General features: G+C 37.2%; 1 protein-coding gene across 1 annotated transcript in view; it reads left to right on the top strand.

Moving 5' to 3' along the window:
• RPRD1A (regulation of nuclear pre-mRNA domain containing 1A) overlaps positions 1 to 16,561 on the top strand; it is a 45,906-nt gene extending 29,345 nt beyond the window's left edge. The window contains exon 7 of the mRNA XM_037382325.1: positions 11,929 to 16,561. Within this exon, the coding sequence (XP_037238222.1) occupies positions 11,929 to 12,078 (150 nt within the window). The 3' untranslated portion in view covers positions 12,079 to 16,561. The remainder of the gene's footprint in view (positions 1 to 11,928) is intronic.
• Positions 16,562 to 17,442: the final 881 nt, after the last annotated feature.

Below are 17,442 nucleotides of genomic sequence, written 5' to 3'. Positions count from 1 at the left end.
TGTTAATTTAAGAAATCAATTGTATTACATGATTTAAGATTTAGAGCAAATTTATTTTCTGCATGTGAGCCAGTGCCCAAGTTTCAGTAGGAGAAAGTTGCTGAAAAATACTGAATTTCATTAGAGCTCCAGTAAAAACAACACTATCAGTGAAAAATGTAACTAGAGATGAACTGTTGTGAGGAACAGCAGGCAGGCTTGCTGTGCTGTCATGGGAGGGAGCGATACTCCACAAATCTGACAGTTCTGTGAGGTCCAAACTTGCATTAAAACAATTTCAGCAGTAGACGTGTTCTATTCAGCCTGCAAAATGCTTAATGGCAGAAAAGCTTTCTCTTATTCTGCTATATACAGACTTTTTTGTTAAAGCATGTTGCCACTTTTTGACAGCACATGTATGTTTAACAATACTTTTTCTTCCAGTGTTTGAGTACCTAGCATGTTTTTATGCTATGCCATACAGCTTTTGCCATGTTGCATAGTGAACTTTCTCCAAACTTCAGTTGGTCTGGAAACATGCACCCTGCACAGCTGCAGGTTTCAACCTACGTATGAATGACTGTGAGGAGGGGTTTTATTGCTGCTTTTACTTGGCCCCTTTCTCTTGATTCTTGAAAATGTAGCTGTGAGCGTCACTTACGCTGAACGGGGGAAAAGCTTGGTTTTGCAGTTTGTTGTTTTCGGCTGTGAAAGGGGGGACAGTTGTGCTCTTTCAGCACCATTGGGTGCTTGCTCTCTCTCGGTGGAGGCTTCTCTTGCCGTGTTGTTGCAACATCAAGGATGTGCGAGAGCTGGCTGGGAGTCGCTGAGGGACTCCTTTGGGCTGCTAAGCCCCTTCAACTTGCAGTGCCTTGCTAGCTTGATTTTTTTCACTCCAGGTGGGTTTACAGGGTACCAATAGAGAAATTACCTTTTGCTTTACAGGGTGAGCCTTATAAAAAAAACAAAACAAAACATTTGAATGCATGGTGACTTCTACAGTTACTCTTTAAGATGGTCTCTGAAGTTGGCAAGTCTTTATGTTTTATTATAAGTCACGATTAAATCATAAATCGTTTACCATAAGTGTACCTTGGGTTTGGTGCTGTTCCCCTCTTAGGTGGGGGAAATGTTGCCCTTTTGCATGATGGTTCCACTGCAGAGTGAAAGCAAAGTGGCATAGCCGAGCCCTCATAGCAGGCTGGAAACATATACCCAGAGGGCATTTATGTTGTTCTTCATAAACACTTTCTTTACCCTGCACATGATCATGTCCAGCAGACCAGAAATCTTAACACACGTGCTGGCAGGCTGGTTTTGCTGTGTCAGCCAGTCGATTCAGCTCTTGCCTGACCTTCAGCTGCAGGCTCAGACCTGCTGGTTTTGTTTTGCTTTAATGCAGTCCCAGTCGTCAAATGCTAGGTGTAGATTTGGTTTATTTTTTCTTTCAAACTTCATGTTTGCAAGAGATCTGGAAGCATGAGCTTATGGACAGACCAGTCTTAACGGTTTACTGAACAAGTAGGGAAGAGATGGACAGGTATCTAAAAAGTTCTTAAATCACCATACAAGCCATATATATTAAATTTGTATTCCGTTAATATTTGCCACAATGGTAAGCCCTTTTCTGCAGCAAGGGTAGAGTCTCCATGTCTACTTCAGGTCTTGTTTTCTCAGGGAGTTTGAAGCAGCTCACCATCAAAATGAGACATGTAATTATTTTGCCGTTTGGACATGAAATCTGAAAAAAACCCCACATATTTCCCTATTTTCCTGAGGTGGTGTAAGGAAAAACACCACTTCAGAAGATCTCAGGTTCCTATTTTAGCCTGTATAAATGGAAGTAGAGCCTGAGTTTTTCCCTGGAACCTTTGATACAAATTTAAAACAGTCTCAAGTTTGTGAGACTGGATTTTGTACAAATAAGAGAGAAATTCGGAATGTCTGTCATACAACAAAACCAAGGGTAATGTACCTGGTCAACAGGTACCTAAGTGCCTTGCATACTGACATACAAGAAGCCTGTGGCAAAACAGGGAATTTAAGTGATTTACTACTTTGTGTAATTTCTTTTCTTTTCAACACTGGAAACCCAAATAACTAGTTTAGGAAATACGGTAAAGGAACTAATGAAGAAGAGTTTAGAATGGATGAAGAACTGTGTTTAGGTGTTTTATTACTCCCTATTGAATAGTCAGAAATCTCAGAATCTTTATTGGGAATATCTGAAATGCTGTACTTTGCAATGATTCTTCCCTGTGTTCCCCTCATTCCAAAATTACACATTTATTAAAAATTGGGTGAAAATTGAAATAATTTTTTACATTATTTGCATTTTTCCTCTGTAATATATCTACCACGTTAGTCATGATTTAATTTGTAAATATCTTAGCGATAAATTACTTTAACAACATTTATCTTACTATGCTTTCCTGATGACCTGATCTTCCAAGGTCACTTCATCCACAACTGGATAGAAATACAGACCTACAAAACAGAAGACCCCACAGGTGCTCTTAGAGCTTCTATATAAATCAATATAATGATTTTAAAGACCTTTTTTAATGAAATACAGGTGGACTGCATGGATGAAAGATGCTTTAACAAGCTAAGACATTATAAATAGAAATGATTACTAACCTCTGGTACATGTTTTCTTTTATCAATAGATCACAGAAAGATGTGCATTAGTGGGGTTATTGCAAACTGTAGGCTTTTGGGAGGAAAATAGTTCATAATGGGAATGAAAACTTCAGGAAAAACACTGTAAATGTCTTTCCTTGTTCTTTTTAATCTTGTTTACTTGTTCTATGTTCTGCTTTCTCTCTAGACTTTTTCTTCTCTAGTTGCTTATGATTTCTGCCCTGACAACCTCTTTTTATTATAAAATAAAACTAGCTATTTGAGCAATTCAGAATTGGGTAAATAATGCCAAAAATGTGTGTGTGTGCCAAATCTCCTGCCTGAAATTGGTTGTTTGATAAAAGACTTTCACATTGTGAATTTTTCTGTAGTTGCTCTGTGCTCTGTATTGGTATTGTTTCCCTTTTGCAAAGCTTCCTCATCATAATATTTTAATGCTAAAGCTTTAGGCTAAGCAATGTTTTTTCAATGATAGAACTTCTATCTATGCACATTGTTAGGAAATTAAGATTCTGCTCCTTTCTTCTTGGCTGTAGAAGTGGTATGGTTGCTTGTTTGCTTCATGCATGGTAGTATTTTCATTGGAGATATTCCCAGAGGACATATGAGGAGCAGTTTCAAGAACGAAGTCAGAATATCTACTACTGCTATGTAATTCTCCCAGCTTTACCAGTCTCATGCTCCCATCCCCACCGCTGAACAGTGCATTTGAAGTTTCTATTTCACAGTCATGAAAGGAGAGAAAAACAAAATTACCATGCAGCATATCAACAGTTTGTCTTGCACAGATAGTTATTCTCATTGGTCACATAAACTATAGTTACAATTCTCGAGTGATGCTGAGCACTTTCATCTACGATTAAAGCAAATCAGGCTTGTGAGTGGTTATTCTTTGAGCTGTAACTAAATCCTGTTCTTTAGAATCGGTGTCTCTAAAATGGATATTTCAACCTACTTAATGAAATTGTGAGAATGAGTTGACAAGTGTAATATGAAACTGTCTAGCTGATAAAATGTATTAGACTGTACACACATTGGATGACCCCCTGGCATTTCTTGGGTTATTTGAGAACCATTCTTTAGAAATCTCTTTAAGAAATAGTCACATGCTCTTCAGGTAAGACTATTCTGTAATTGTAAGATGATTGTCCTTCACAGCTGTTTCTTCAGGTTGGATAGGAGTCATTTATGAACTGAAAAAATAAAAGACAGAAATATTACTTAAATTAACAAGGTCAACAGCCTGTAGCAGAAAGTTGAGATCTTTTATTTCACTTGAAATATAGCTAATACTCAACCTTAGGTCAATAAAACACTATTTTATTCAAACACCTCTCACTGATTTTCTTTGTGCTCACAGGTGAACACGGCAGTGGCTCTACACTGCGGTTGCAAAAGCTATACACATTAGCCTGCTTTAAGCTCTCTCCTTCTTGGATTTGACTGCCACTAGTACTTAGCCTTGCTATAATAAAGCTGGGTCTCAGGTTTCTACTTTATTTAGATCTGTCTTTGACAAAAGAAAGGGATCTGAAACAATTGTCTCTTGGCTAGCTATAAATAAATCCCCTACCTAGTTACCTGCAGTGTTTCTTTCATTCTCAGATTCACTTTTCATCTTCAAAATAGTTATGTGTAGTCTTGAGTTTATAGAATTTTTATACTCTCAGATATCTGTTTGTCTCTGTTAAATAATGAACATCAAAGTCCATGTTTTTGTGGTTCGACACCCACAGCATTAGCTTTAGAAAGATGAGTTGCACATGTGGAATCTGAAATTGGAACTGAGACTGTTGTAGACCTGCAGGCAAGGGTTGCATGAAATGAGGGATGTGCGTCAGAATAAAACAATTTTTACAGTTCATCTGTTAGGTATAGTAAATATTTGAACCTGAAGACAACTGTTCTTCAATGCATTGCTTAAGGCATGTTACTTCTAATAGATCATCAAATTTTTTTCATTCATAGATTCCTTTAAAATTAGACCCTGATATGCTTTAATTTGGATTTCCTTCAGATCATTTGTGAATAGGTGAAACTTTTAAGAAGCTATCCCTAAGCCTGCAGCCATTTCTTTTTTAATTGTCTTATTTTCAAAATTGTTCTACTTTATTGCTTGTAAGTCTGTCTTAACTTGAATGTTTGAGCACAATTTCTCAGAATTGTTCTGAAGTGCCTGATTGCTTGTCATCAGAAGCTCTCAAAAGCTTCATTCTGTCAGCCAAGATTTGAAACTTAAGCATTCAGTGTAAGTTAAGCATCTCTTGGAAGTGTGTAGCTGTGTGTTTATTATAATGGCTAAATTTTCAACCAGATAAAAATGCTGCATCAGATAATAAAACACAAGGAGACCAAATGGAACCTCAAGCAGGCATCTTTCATTGGAGCTGCTGCTAATATCTGCCATCCTGAAATGCTTTAAATTAAATCGTTGTCCTGGAGAGATTCTCTAATGAAATCAATGTCTTTAAATAGTAATTCATTTTATAAATTAATATTAATCACTGTGTACCTTTTAGGATTGAATGGAGGTAAATATAAACTAAGTAAGCCTGGTAATACTCCTGGTAATTAAGCTTGTAAGTCCCTGTTTTCTTTAATTTCTCTAAGCTTTGACCAACTTTTTGCCCACAAAATCTTCAAGAATAAAACTAAGGACAAGTTTGTAATAAAACACTCTTAAAAAATGACCTTTTCTTTGAAATTACATAACCAGAATGGGCTGAAGAAAACTTCTGCAATTGCAACTGTATGCAGTTGTTCTCTAAGCTCATCGTGGGGCAAGCACCTGACATGAAAGCAGAGAACTTCCATGGGTGGGTTGTCCATGGCTCTAGTGAGGCTTAACTAATGGGGAGGTGGAAGCTGATAGGTTTGAATGCAAAACTTGGACAAGTTCCACTGGAACTTGGCACCAAAAGCTGCAGAGATTAAGAAGGGATCCAGGACTAGACATTACAGTGAAGAATGGATAGGAGATCAGGTGGCTGAGAAGAAAGGGAGTGACCAGCCATAAAAGCATAATGTCATGTAGGACTGAAATGGGAGGAACTGGAATTCCTTTGGACTAAAAGAATGGAAGCAAAAACTGGTATGAGGTGGTAGATCTGATGGAGATATTATATAGACAGAGAACAAGGACAGACTGAGTACAGGACTAGGGAGAAATAGGTGGAACTGGAACCAGATGTAGCCAAAACTATAGAGAAAGTGGTAAGTGCAGACAAGGATTAGAGAGGGAGGAATTCGCATATGGAGCCAGAAAGGAAGGAAATTTGAACAGTTAGGCAAAAACCAGTTGTGAGTGTTTGTATTACATGCAAATGCAGTCATGACAGGAGTCTTGAGAGGCATGGAACAGCCTTGCTGGACAAAGGTGGGTTCTAGGAACAGTGTTCAAGGAATGAAGATGCAGACCAGGAGTCAAGACTGGGGTGAACAGGATTTGAGACCCAGGTTTAGGCTGGAAGGAGCTGGGTTTTCAAGGAATTGGGTTTTCAAGGAATGGGACAAATGTGACCACTGTGAAGGACTTCACATTTCTGATAATCACCCTTCCGATGGGAAATGACTTGGTAAAATGCTTTGTTCCTATTTACTACTGCTGATTTGAAGATCTACAGTGTATTTTTGTTTGTGCAACAGCAAAGTAGGTGGTGGTGGATAAAGTCATTTAATCAAGCTTTTTTCAGGTGATCACTCATTTAGTCTGTGCATTTCAAACTTCCGAAGTCATTGGTTCCTGTTACTTCATTTGCAGACAAGCTGAGGAGTCTCTTAAGTTTTTAACTTAATTTGGAAAATTTGCTTTGAAGCATTAAGTTCTTGGTAATTTTAAGTAGTAAGAAAAATGGGATACTCAAGAGAATGCATTTCATTTTGATCTGTCAGCTCGAAGTTTTCTGAAGAATAAACTGCATTTTGCAACAGTAAAGTATGCCATTAGAAAACCTATGAGAAGATTAGTAATCTGTGTACAGAGTAATGCATAAAGTAAGTAATGCTCGGTGCAATGCATAGAACAATACGGAATAAACAAAGCAGTCACTAGGTAGGTGCTCATTGCTTCAGTGCTATTTATTTTGCTCTAAATGTCGTAAGACCTAATGGAAAACTGATAGATTCTAACACACCGAGAAGCTGAAGCTTTCTTCCAAAAATCTAGTTTCTAGTTAACCAAAAGGTATAATGGAATGTTAGCCAAGTCAGTCCTTTCCTGAGCTTGTCATAACTGTCCTTGATTTTTCAACCTTGTGGGCTTGTGTGAAGCATATAGATGTGTTCAGACTGTTCAGTGTCTTAAATAAAAGTTATTTCAAGGTTTTGTTCATCCTTAACACCAGTAAATAGGTTGAGCCTTTAGTCATACTGGTGAAGAACATGAGCCATGCTAAATTTCTAAAGGCAGTAAAAAATTTAACCCTACTTACCTGTTTTCCAGAGTGATAGTGAGGCTCATCTGACTCCTTCAAGTCTAGTTGTCAGTCTTCCTTGCAGAAAAATACCTAGACTGGGTGAGGCATGAGATTTCAGCAAGGTGGAGTCTGTAAACAAATAAGGTGTTTCTGAACTTCAGAGTCTAGATATCAGGGTATCACATGCTATTTACCTTCATCTCAGCCTCTGGGGATTTCTGGTGGTTTCTTGTGCTGTTGGACAGAGCACATGAGAAGCCTTCGCTCTGTGACACAGCTCGAACATCTGCACCTGAAACTGGAAGGTTGGCACAGACCTAGAAAGTCAGAGATCTCAGTTGTAAATACGATGATGTACATAGAGGCCATGGATGTTGGTGTACACACATGACCTTAACACTTGAAAAGCCTTTTAAGCCTTTTGGGTTTTGTTTTTTCTGTATTGAGAGTACTGATTTCCACCTTAACTTCCTTTCTGTAGCTAACGGGTACAGATTAAATGTTTGTGTTTTCTGCAAACCTTTTATTCTTGCTTCAGAATCAGACTTTGTTTCTTTCATTTGGCTATACATTTTCAGCCATCAATATTTTGATGCATGCGATAGCCTTAGTGATCAGATGAGGATTCAAAGTCATATTCATATTGCAAAGGGAAAGCATATCCATGAAGTACCAAGTTGTTTCAGCTGTAGCACCACTCTAGGGTAATTGCAGAAACTCTGTATTATTTCAGCCTATTTCAGCTGGAAGGGAAAATATTCTCTGCAGTGCACAGCCAGTTTGGCCTGCCCACGTTTTTGTTATTCATTATGATCGTAGTGTCTAATCAAAAATTATTTGGCTTTTTTGCCTGGTACTTATTTGATAGAGAATTACTATTAATCTAGGTGTGGAATCCATGGAATCCATATATTACTAGCATTTTTTTTTTCACAAAATATCCATATTCTACACTGTCAAGTAATGGAAACTGTAGTAATCAGTGGGATTCTAATGCGCAAAATAAGTTCTTCTAATTATCTCATAAACCTACTATTATGACTGGAATTACAAGAAATTATTGCTTGAAAGTAGTGTTATCTTAGACTGCTGAAGAAATTGAAGAGATTTTAATTCCATACATCAGGTTGCCTGTAGATCCCAAGAGTAAGGTTCCCCATAGGCAGCAAGCAATGCAAATTATGCTCAGTGTAGCAAAAGAAAACATGATACTTCTGCCTGTCCTTCACTGTTTGAAGTAAATAGCTTGAATCTTGTCTCATTTACGCAGGGATAATTTCAAGTATATGTTAGAATCAACAAAATGAAATTTAAATTCTCCATGAGGATTTCTGCAGCTAGAAGTGTCAACTGTATGGTTAAATTGTTACTGGGTTATATAATATACAGTATTTCTAATGGAGTGACAATATCAGAAATAACACCTAGATATCTCCATTCCCACTTCTTGGCTTTAAGTCACACTTTGTAGGTACGTGTGCATGCTATTATTTTAAAATAATAAAGGGTGTACATACGAGTATTGTTGATAAAGAGTACTTGATACTTGTATTCCAGCAGTCCAGGGCTACTTAGGTAATGCCAAGACTGTGTTAGCAGACTTAAAAATATATAAGCAAACCCTTTCAGAAGTGACTAGTGATTTTAAATAGAACCAAACTGTGAAAAGCAGCCCCTTTGAAAGTACTTCAAAACTGCTAAGTCACTGTACCTGAAAATCAGCCCTCTTTTGAACTTGCTCACCAGTCATGACAACTAGATATTTTCAGCGATTTCTAGAATGATTTTGAGAGCGTCATGGAAAATGAGGTGCTCTGGATAGGTGAATAATGTTTCTACTTGTGGGGGAGGATTATAATGAATATTGACCCTGTAGTTGCAGATCTCATATATGCTTTGGATTACCAAAATCATATTTAAATGGCATTCTGTAGCCTCTACTGCATCAATAATATAATGAACTATAAAACTTTATGTAATTTTTTATTTGGTTCTATAGTAAAAACCTTAAGCAAACTTTCTCAGAGGTCTCCCTTTCTGAGAAGCAGGGAGCAAATGTTGACTCCCTGAGAGTGTGCTTTATCCTAAAGTATTGGTGAGAGGAAGAAGGCTGTGTCATATGGGAGACTGAATTTATGAGAGTATTTTCCTTAGTGAGAAAAAGGAACCTACTGTCAGTAATATTGATCAAGCTGATATTCACTAGGCAACAAGTCTCAGGCAAAATTTATATGGAAAATGCTGTATGTCAGAAATGTGATGTTATTATGGAAATGCTTTATTGTCAGCTAAAGGGAATTTTAATGGAGTCAAGCAACTGGCAGTCTAGTGCAAGACAACATTTCAGGTTTTGGAGTAAAGTCTTGAGAGAATAAAGCTGCCAAGTGTGATCTGCACGCATTTGCCTAGCATCACGCTTTGAGCTAACAAAGTGATACCCATTTTCTGCTTCGCATTCTTCATTGACAGAGAATGAATTTTCTCACGATTCAGCTGAATCAAACACCATTTGCAAGAATTAACTGCTGGAGTGATTTTATCATTAATTTCTTTTACTGACTTTGGGCCTTATGAGTGTTTTGATTCTGCTCACAGTTCTGCTCATCCTCTTCTGTCCAGCAGTGCGTCTTTCATGACGGATGCCTGGTCTTTCAGCTTCAAGCTTGCTCAAGGGCCTCATTGCCCAGTGCTCAATCTCCAGCCATCCTGCTTCTGAGAATAGTCATTCTGGTTAATTGCCAAATTGTTTATTTTACTAAACAATGAAACCTATCTTTTCCTCTGACATTAAAATCTGTTCCCTAAAACAATTGTCAGGAGTATATGTCTGCAATCCAGACTAAAATAGATAGTGAAAAAGGGAAGAAGTATTCTTAGTGGGTTTTTACATGCTGACAAAGGACTATGATACATACAGAATCAACTCACTGAGGCCTCTGGATGCTGCTGTAATACTCATTATGAAGCTGTAAAGTATTTGTGGCCTTTGGGCTTTACTGTAAGGCTACAGTATTCAGGATACAGCCCTTCATTTCCACAGCCATGTTCTCAAGTCACTTACACCAGAGAGAACATTTTGGGCAAGTGTGAGCAAGCGACAGTTTTCCTAGGACCAAGGGACCCGCAGTCGTAAGGCTTTTTTGGTGACCTGTATCATAAAAGGAACACTGCTTTGCCCTGTGTGCTGTCCCCAGGCATTTACAGTTCTGCTGACTAGGCATCTGTAGTATTTTCATTGTGTTTAGTATCTCATAAGACTCTGAACTTTATGTAGTATTTAATTTTAAAATAGAAATTATATCATGGAATTGATTATCCTAATTCAAGGACACTTTTTTCTCTTTTTTTATGTAAAAATTTCATTACTACTTTTTTTAGCTATGCATAATAGGGTTTGGACTAGATGATCTCTGGAGGTCCCTTCCAAGCTGACCATTCTGTGATTACCTTCTAATTAAGAATTTAAGTTTTCTTGTGGTTCTCTTACCGTCCTTGGGAAGAAGGCCACGCTGCTGATAATAGTCATGAACTTTGCTTTTATGAGTGTTGGACCTTGTCCAATAATCTTGATCACGCCCCAGGTATTTAACATTTGTACTTCTGTGTTGGGTTCTACTACCAAAAGCTCTTTTCATTGGCCTTCCTTTTTACTCCCTGCTATTAACAGTACAGAAAAATGTTTAAAATTATGTTTAGACCTTGTAAAAAGCTGTTACCTTTTATAGACATTTGCACAGTGGTTTTATACTCGCTGGAACTTTCAAGTGTTTATATTTGGCACTTTTAGAAGATGATGTAGATTTTTTCCCCACTATTATTTAGAAGGGTTATAATCATGAGATCTTGGTTATCCATGGGCTGATTATCCAAGCTGTAGGTTAACTATGTTTTATTATTTCCAGCCATTCCCAGGCTGCAGCAAAACCTGCAGCTGCACTAGAAAGTCTCTGCATTTGACATGTCAATTACAGTGTAATTTCATGAAGTGCTGCTTTGCCTGCTAACGCTTAGTCTCTTCTGCTCTCCAAAGAAATGTGTTTCCAAGTTTTTGAAATGTTAATATTCCTGTAAATTGTACCCTTATCTTCCTACATTTTGGAGTAACTTTTTTCATTTTATACAAGCTGGTATTCTCTATTATGTCTCGTATTCTTAATAGGTGAGCACTAACTAGATTCTAGTGCACTGGTTTACAGTGTTGAATACTTCATTTTGTAAAATGTTTCATGTGAAAAGTGCCTCATAATCATCAAATATATGAATTATGAGAGATGTGAGCTCTATTCCAATATAATGTGAAATTGTAAGTCCGCAATTCAAAAAGTTTCTGAAAATTCGTGGTGAGATCCATAAATGTACTGATGCAATATTTTTTTATTGTAAAAGTTAATGCTAAATACTTAATTGATCAGCTTGGTGGGACTGATCAACAGCTCTGGTTAGGTGGTATTTGGTTGGGTTTTATTCTTTCATCAGCATGAGCTGAAAGTATCTTCTTTGACATCAGTAAGTTTATTGTCCCATACTTTGTGAGTGGTAGCAGAGTATGTGTATCAGTTATCCTTAATTCAATTTCTAAGAATAATGCCTTTCTACTAGTCACATGGAGAAATGTGTGTAGCTGTGTTAACTAGGATTGTCTTCCTTGTTTAGCTTTTATGTACATACAATTCAAAACAGAATAATCCCATAGGTATGCTTCTGAAGCCAGATGCTGAGAAAATGCTAGAGCTGATGCCTCTGCCTCCAAAATACCCCGTTCTCACCTGTTAAAGGATGTTTAGTCATCTAACTTGCAGAAGGAATACTTTCTTTGGGAAACCTCAAGTGCAGTAAGTAGTAGAGATGGTATTAGCAAAAAAGCCTCATGTTGAATTCTTCTGCATTACAGGAGTACAAACGCAAGCTAGCCAGAGTGTCCCAAGTACGGAAAGAACTCAGGTCACGCATCCAGAACCTGCCTGATCTCTCTCGACTTCCCAATGTCACGGGCAGCCACGTACACCTACCATTTGCAGGAGACATCTACAGCGATGATTGATTACAAAAATATCCTTCCATAACCTCTACTTTTCTGTGAAATGAGGGGTAGGTCAGACTGATTGGTACTCTTGTAGTATTATTTTTGTATATTGTTGGAGACTGTCAGTAAAAATACTCTAATAATTTATAAAAAATGGTTTAAAAAGTTGCTTTGTTTACTATTTTATTGGTGAGTGAAGATAAGGGTACATTTATAAAAGTGGCACTGTGTCTATTACATTGAAGAATGGATAATTATCTTATCTTTTGTAAAGATTTTAGTTGGGTGCCCTGTAAAAAAACATGCTAAGATTTTTCTTATGTACCCTGTATTAAATGTAGATCAACATATATTCAACACATACTTCTAACTCGAGACATTTCAGTTGCTAGTGAGGGAGTGAAATGTGGAAATCACAAGCTTATGCTTGCAAGAAGGTTGATGCAATTTAATGCAAAATTAAAAATTATCTTCCTGTCGCATTAACATTTAAATTGCCCACTCCCAAAACAAGTCAGGTGGGTTTTTTTGAAGTAAATGTTAGTAATTAATTTTGTATTGGAAGATATAAACCACGTTACACTGAGCAGATCTTTTAATGACTCAAAACATTGCAATATTCCAGTATCATTTAAAAGTTAGCATAGGAAACTATACAGTCGACCAGTTTAATTATGTTTCAAAAATTTAACTTTCTTGTTACAGCTGCTTAATTTCTAAATTGAGGGACCATTCATTTGTACTCTAATCCCTTTCTGGAACCTCTGTCTCCATCTAAAAAGGTTAATCCCAGAAATGTGAAGCCATTTTACAACTTTAATTAAATTGAAAGGTCATTCTCAAAACTGTCCCAATTGTTAAATTCCCTTTATTAAAATTTGACAATGCTATGTACCATCCATATATGCAGCAACAGGATGATACAGCCATGCTGTACATGCTCTTCCACTGAGAAACCCCAGAGGCGAGCATGGGCTTCCAGCCCCCCACCTCGACCTGCTCTGGCAAACATTTCTAGATCTTGATCATTTTTTCTCACAGAGCAGGAGGAGACAGTTCAGGCCTACATATAAGTCAAACAGTGGAAAATTATTGCCAAGTGTCTGTTTATAAAAATGTCCTTTGCATGGAACAAACGTGGTGTTTGTCTACAGGTCGCTAGCTGAAGTTGAGAAAAGTCCTTTTTACCATATTATGCTCCAGCTTTTAAGTTCACCTAAAAACTTAAAGATACAGGCATCTAGCAGTTTGCCAGGAAGTTTAGGCTTTTCAGTCAATTGGAATGAGGCACGTAACTGTTGAGTGATTTAAAAGATACCTACCTGTACCTTTGGCATTTAGGTGACCTTAAAAACCTGGGCTACAATTGTTTGAGTCGGATATATCATCGGAGTATTTAATGATTGCATTTTGCTCCTGGGTTTGCACTTGTCAGTTTTGGGGTTTTTTTTTTACATCAGTTAAGTACACAGTTTACAAGTTTAATGCTCCTCACATGAAAGCACATTTTTTTTTGGAAAATCTGTTCTTCCTTTTCAAAAACCACAATTCAAAACAGTTCTGGAGTGAAATTGTTGGATGGTGATCTGTCACTAGCTACTGACTTCTACAGTGCTAATCACTAGAATACTTGTTGGATGTGAATGGAGAATAACCTTTCTCATTAAAATGGACAGACTTGGACATAAGCACCTCAGTCCAGTTACCTTTTTTCATGGAAGTTGCCATGAATTAGACCTCAGTGAAGTAGAGAAAATCCCCTACAAGCTGTTGACATAACGTTCCATAGCATGCAATGTAGAATGCTAATTTCATCAAAAATTTCTGACAGATAGGAATGCTGAACATAGTTCATCACAGCTCACTAGCTGTCCAAAAATTTGTACATTTTGAGTGGCAATTTTCCACTCTGTAGGAAAAAACAGCTAACTATAATGAATCCAGAGGAGTGTTTCTTTAAAGTCTAATATGCAAAATTCAGTAACACTTATTGGCATCCTTTCAGTGTAGGTTCTTGATAAGAAAAGGAATTTTCAGGTACAATTTTAATGTGTAAAATATTTCTGTTCTAGTAGGTTACATTCAGCTCCTGAATTCTTATAGACATGTACGTGCATTACAGCTGCAGTTAAAGCTCAGTCTTGCTAAAGAATAGCACCAAATTTGTGATAAATATTAAACCAGCTTAATCTATTAAGAATTACAGAACCATTTGTAAAACAAGAAGGATAAGTAGTTCATGGTTGAATCCCACCCATGGAAAACTAAATTTGTACCCAGAGGTGATTATAAGTGCAGCAGCATGACTTGTTTAGAGTGCATTGAAGGATCTAAGTCTTGGATACTCAGAACCATAGGGAGTTAAGCTTAAACAGTCTTTTGCTACCTTAATTAGAATTGATTATAATAACAAAGTTGAATGCTGAATTTCCTTGATCTCTCAAGAGTATCAAAAATGACACAACACTTACTTCACTAGACTTGTTTTTCTATACATAACTCTTTGTGGTAATGTCGCTTATCTACAGATAATGTGGAACTGATAAAAGAATGAGGAAAAATCTCAACTTCTTCTGGATGTATATAAGTTTTAATTTTGAGAGAGTGCTATTTTCTGGATATATTTTACTTTATTTTACTGTGAAATTGTTTACTTCAAGGAATATTTCATAGCTGGGTTTTTGGAAATGATCCCTCAACTTTGTTTAGAAAAGAGGACTTGCGGTCACTCTTGTGGCAAGTGTCATATATTAGTGGCTCAATGGTACATTGGTTTTTTATTTATATGGGAAAGGCATCAGGTATCAACTAGTTAGAAGATTTATGTTGTAACTGTAATAGTGTAGCAGGAGATAACATGGTATGATACAAACGCAGCCCTGTAGTATCAAAAAATACCTCCAAATCCTCAGGTTCCAAAATTTAACGTACGTACTTCTGATGTCTCAGGAAGAAAAGGGGCTGGGTGGGGGTAGGAAGGGAGCCTAGGAGCTGGAAGGGAGGAGAACAACCCCGGCTGGAAATGAAAAGCAAAACAAATGTCAACTTTTGTCAAAACAGAAGTTAACAGTGTGAAACTGGGCAGCACCATGTTTTAGCTGTAGGTGGGATTAGACAATAGAACTGCTTTGGGGCATTACCACCCTGGGAAAGAAAATGTGTGGGTGTACCCTGCTGGTCTCTTCTAATGTGGTCTGACTCTACTCAAACCAGAATACTCACTCTGCAAAAGGCACAATTATAAAATATCTGAACTTTTTTATCTCATAATAAAAGCCTAGTAATTAGATTATTTGCTTCACTATATTGCACTTTTATTGAACGTTCTCTGAAAAAAGCAAAGAGATTTGCCATGTGAGAATGCTTACCTTGGAGGTCACTGGGACTGCTTGTATATTCTAGCATTTGCAGGCTCAGGCTGTTTTTGCAGAATGTTTTGAAAGATATCAGGAATATTACCCCACTTCTGTGGTCTTAAAAATAAATGTGAAGTCCTTAGTTACAAAAATTACCATTCTTAGAAATTGTGTTTCATTACTCCTTTTGAAAAATAAACTACAGCCTGCAGTGACATTAGCTTGTCTGTTTCACTCCATTAATGTTTGTATTAATATATTAAACTACCCACGTTAATCCCCAGTAACACAACCCAAACCACATGATTATGTATTTTTATCTGAGTAGTCTGAATGTCAAACTGAGAGCTTTCATTATGATAAAATTACATTCCTGTTTACCTGAAACTTAAAAAGACAATGTGTTAGGACTTCCACAGACTAATACTGCTCTCACAAGTCAGTGGTTACTCAGTCTGGTACTTCAATAATGACCCAAAACACATACATAGGATGCAGTAGCCCCCTGTGCAGATGACCGTGGAAGACATGGATAGGCTGGATTGGGCCTCTAGAGAAGAGCTGGATTTCAGCCTTTTCAAATGTGAGCGAATAGATTCACAAGTGTGGGGGGTTTTCAGTGGAAAAATTACTGAAGTAGACAACCAGCACGTCTAAAATTTGATGGTTACATTTATAAATATTTAGGGCGAGCTCTGCTCATTCATGCATATGATCACAGTGACTATTTCTGCAAGTAAAGAAAGCAGACCTAAGTATAGTGTCTGAAGTGGAATTTATTTTTTTTTTTAATGAATGACCAATTTTGCCTCGGCTCCTATTTCAGTGTGTCATTTATCTTGATTAAGTAGTAAATCTCTTCCATCTTGTTATTTAGAAATCTGATTTCATCTTTACAATATTTAAAGTATCCTACTAAGCATGATGTTTTTGTGGGAATTTGCAAAAGTTCAATAGCACTCATTATTTGTTTGCAACAGAAATAGACTCGTTTATTAAAAGCTAACAAGTTTGAAATGTAAAGATGTTTCATTATTGTGCTTTTCTGACAGAACGTGTAATCCTTGTGTAATTTATGTCCTCAGAATAACACCTGTATGTACGCTCTTTCATATTTAATAGAATAAAATGTTGTTGTAAAAACATCTTTGAAATCATTGTGTATTGCTTGCCTATGCAATCGTGTGGTGTGAAATGGCTTTATTGTAAACTGCTCCCTATACTTAGGAAGCAGTATCTTCCAAAATCTCATAGTGAATGCTGGGGAAACGGTCAATACTGATTTTGAAGTTTATTACTCTTCATATTTGTATTTTGTGTGAAAAGTTTAAGTGAGGAAGCAGTGCATTAAAAAGTCTGAGGTCATATCTATAGAATTGTAAATTTCTTAAAAAGAAATATTGTTCATACACCATCTGCTTTGGCCGAAGTTTGCGTTTCTTTAGAGGCCTGGCCAGGGCTGAGGGAACGAGTTGCAATATGCTAGCTTGAGCTTCCCAGTACTTAAAAATGGGAAAATGTTTCTGTTGCATTAAAGGGGAACGGAGTAATTTCACAACAGGCTCAAACTGATATTTTAAAATAAAATGTGCATTAGTTGAGCTGGTTATATTAAGACATACTTTGTATGTGGTGTGATGCTATTACTGTGAATGATGCACATACCATTGCATAAACAGAATGTGCATGAGCTGGGAAATGACTCTCACTGTAGTTCAAGGCCTGTGTGCAGGGGTGTACGCTTAACGGAGAACCTTCTTGGTCTGGCTTTACGAAGTCTGAGTGAAATTCTGGCCTCGCTGAAATCAGCTGGCTGTTTCTTCTCCGTACAGTTGTTCTTCCAGCTCTTCAAACGCAAACCAGTAATGCTGCACAGCAGAGGTTTGGCAGGGAGGCTTAGCAATAGTTCGTGTTCCATCGAGTGCAGGAATGTAATATATTCTGAAGGGAGGAGTGCATCACATGCATATATGTACGTGCATATATATATATATATGGATCTGCTGTGTGTATATGTACCTATATA

This window comes from Falco rusticolus, chromosome 3, assembly GCF_015220075.1.
Source record: "Falco rusticolus isolate bFalRus1 chromosome 3, bFalRus1.pri, whole genome shotgun sequence".
Classification (NCBI taxonomy): domain Eukaryota; kingdom Metazoa; phylum Chordata; class Aves; order Falconiformes; family Falconidae; genus Falco; species Falco rusticolus.
This window is presented reverse-complemented; position numbering and strand designations above follow the sequence as displayed.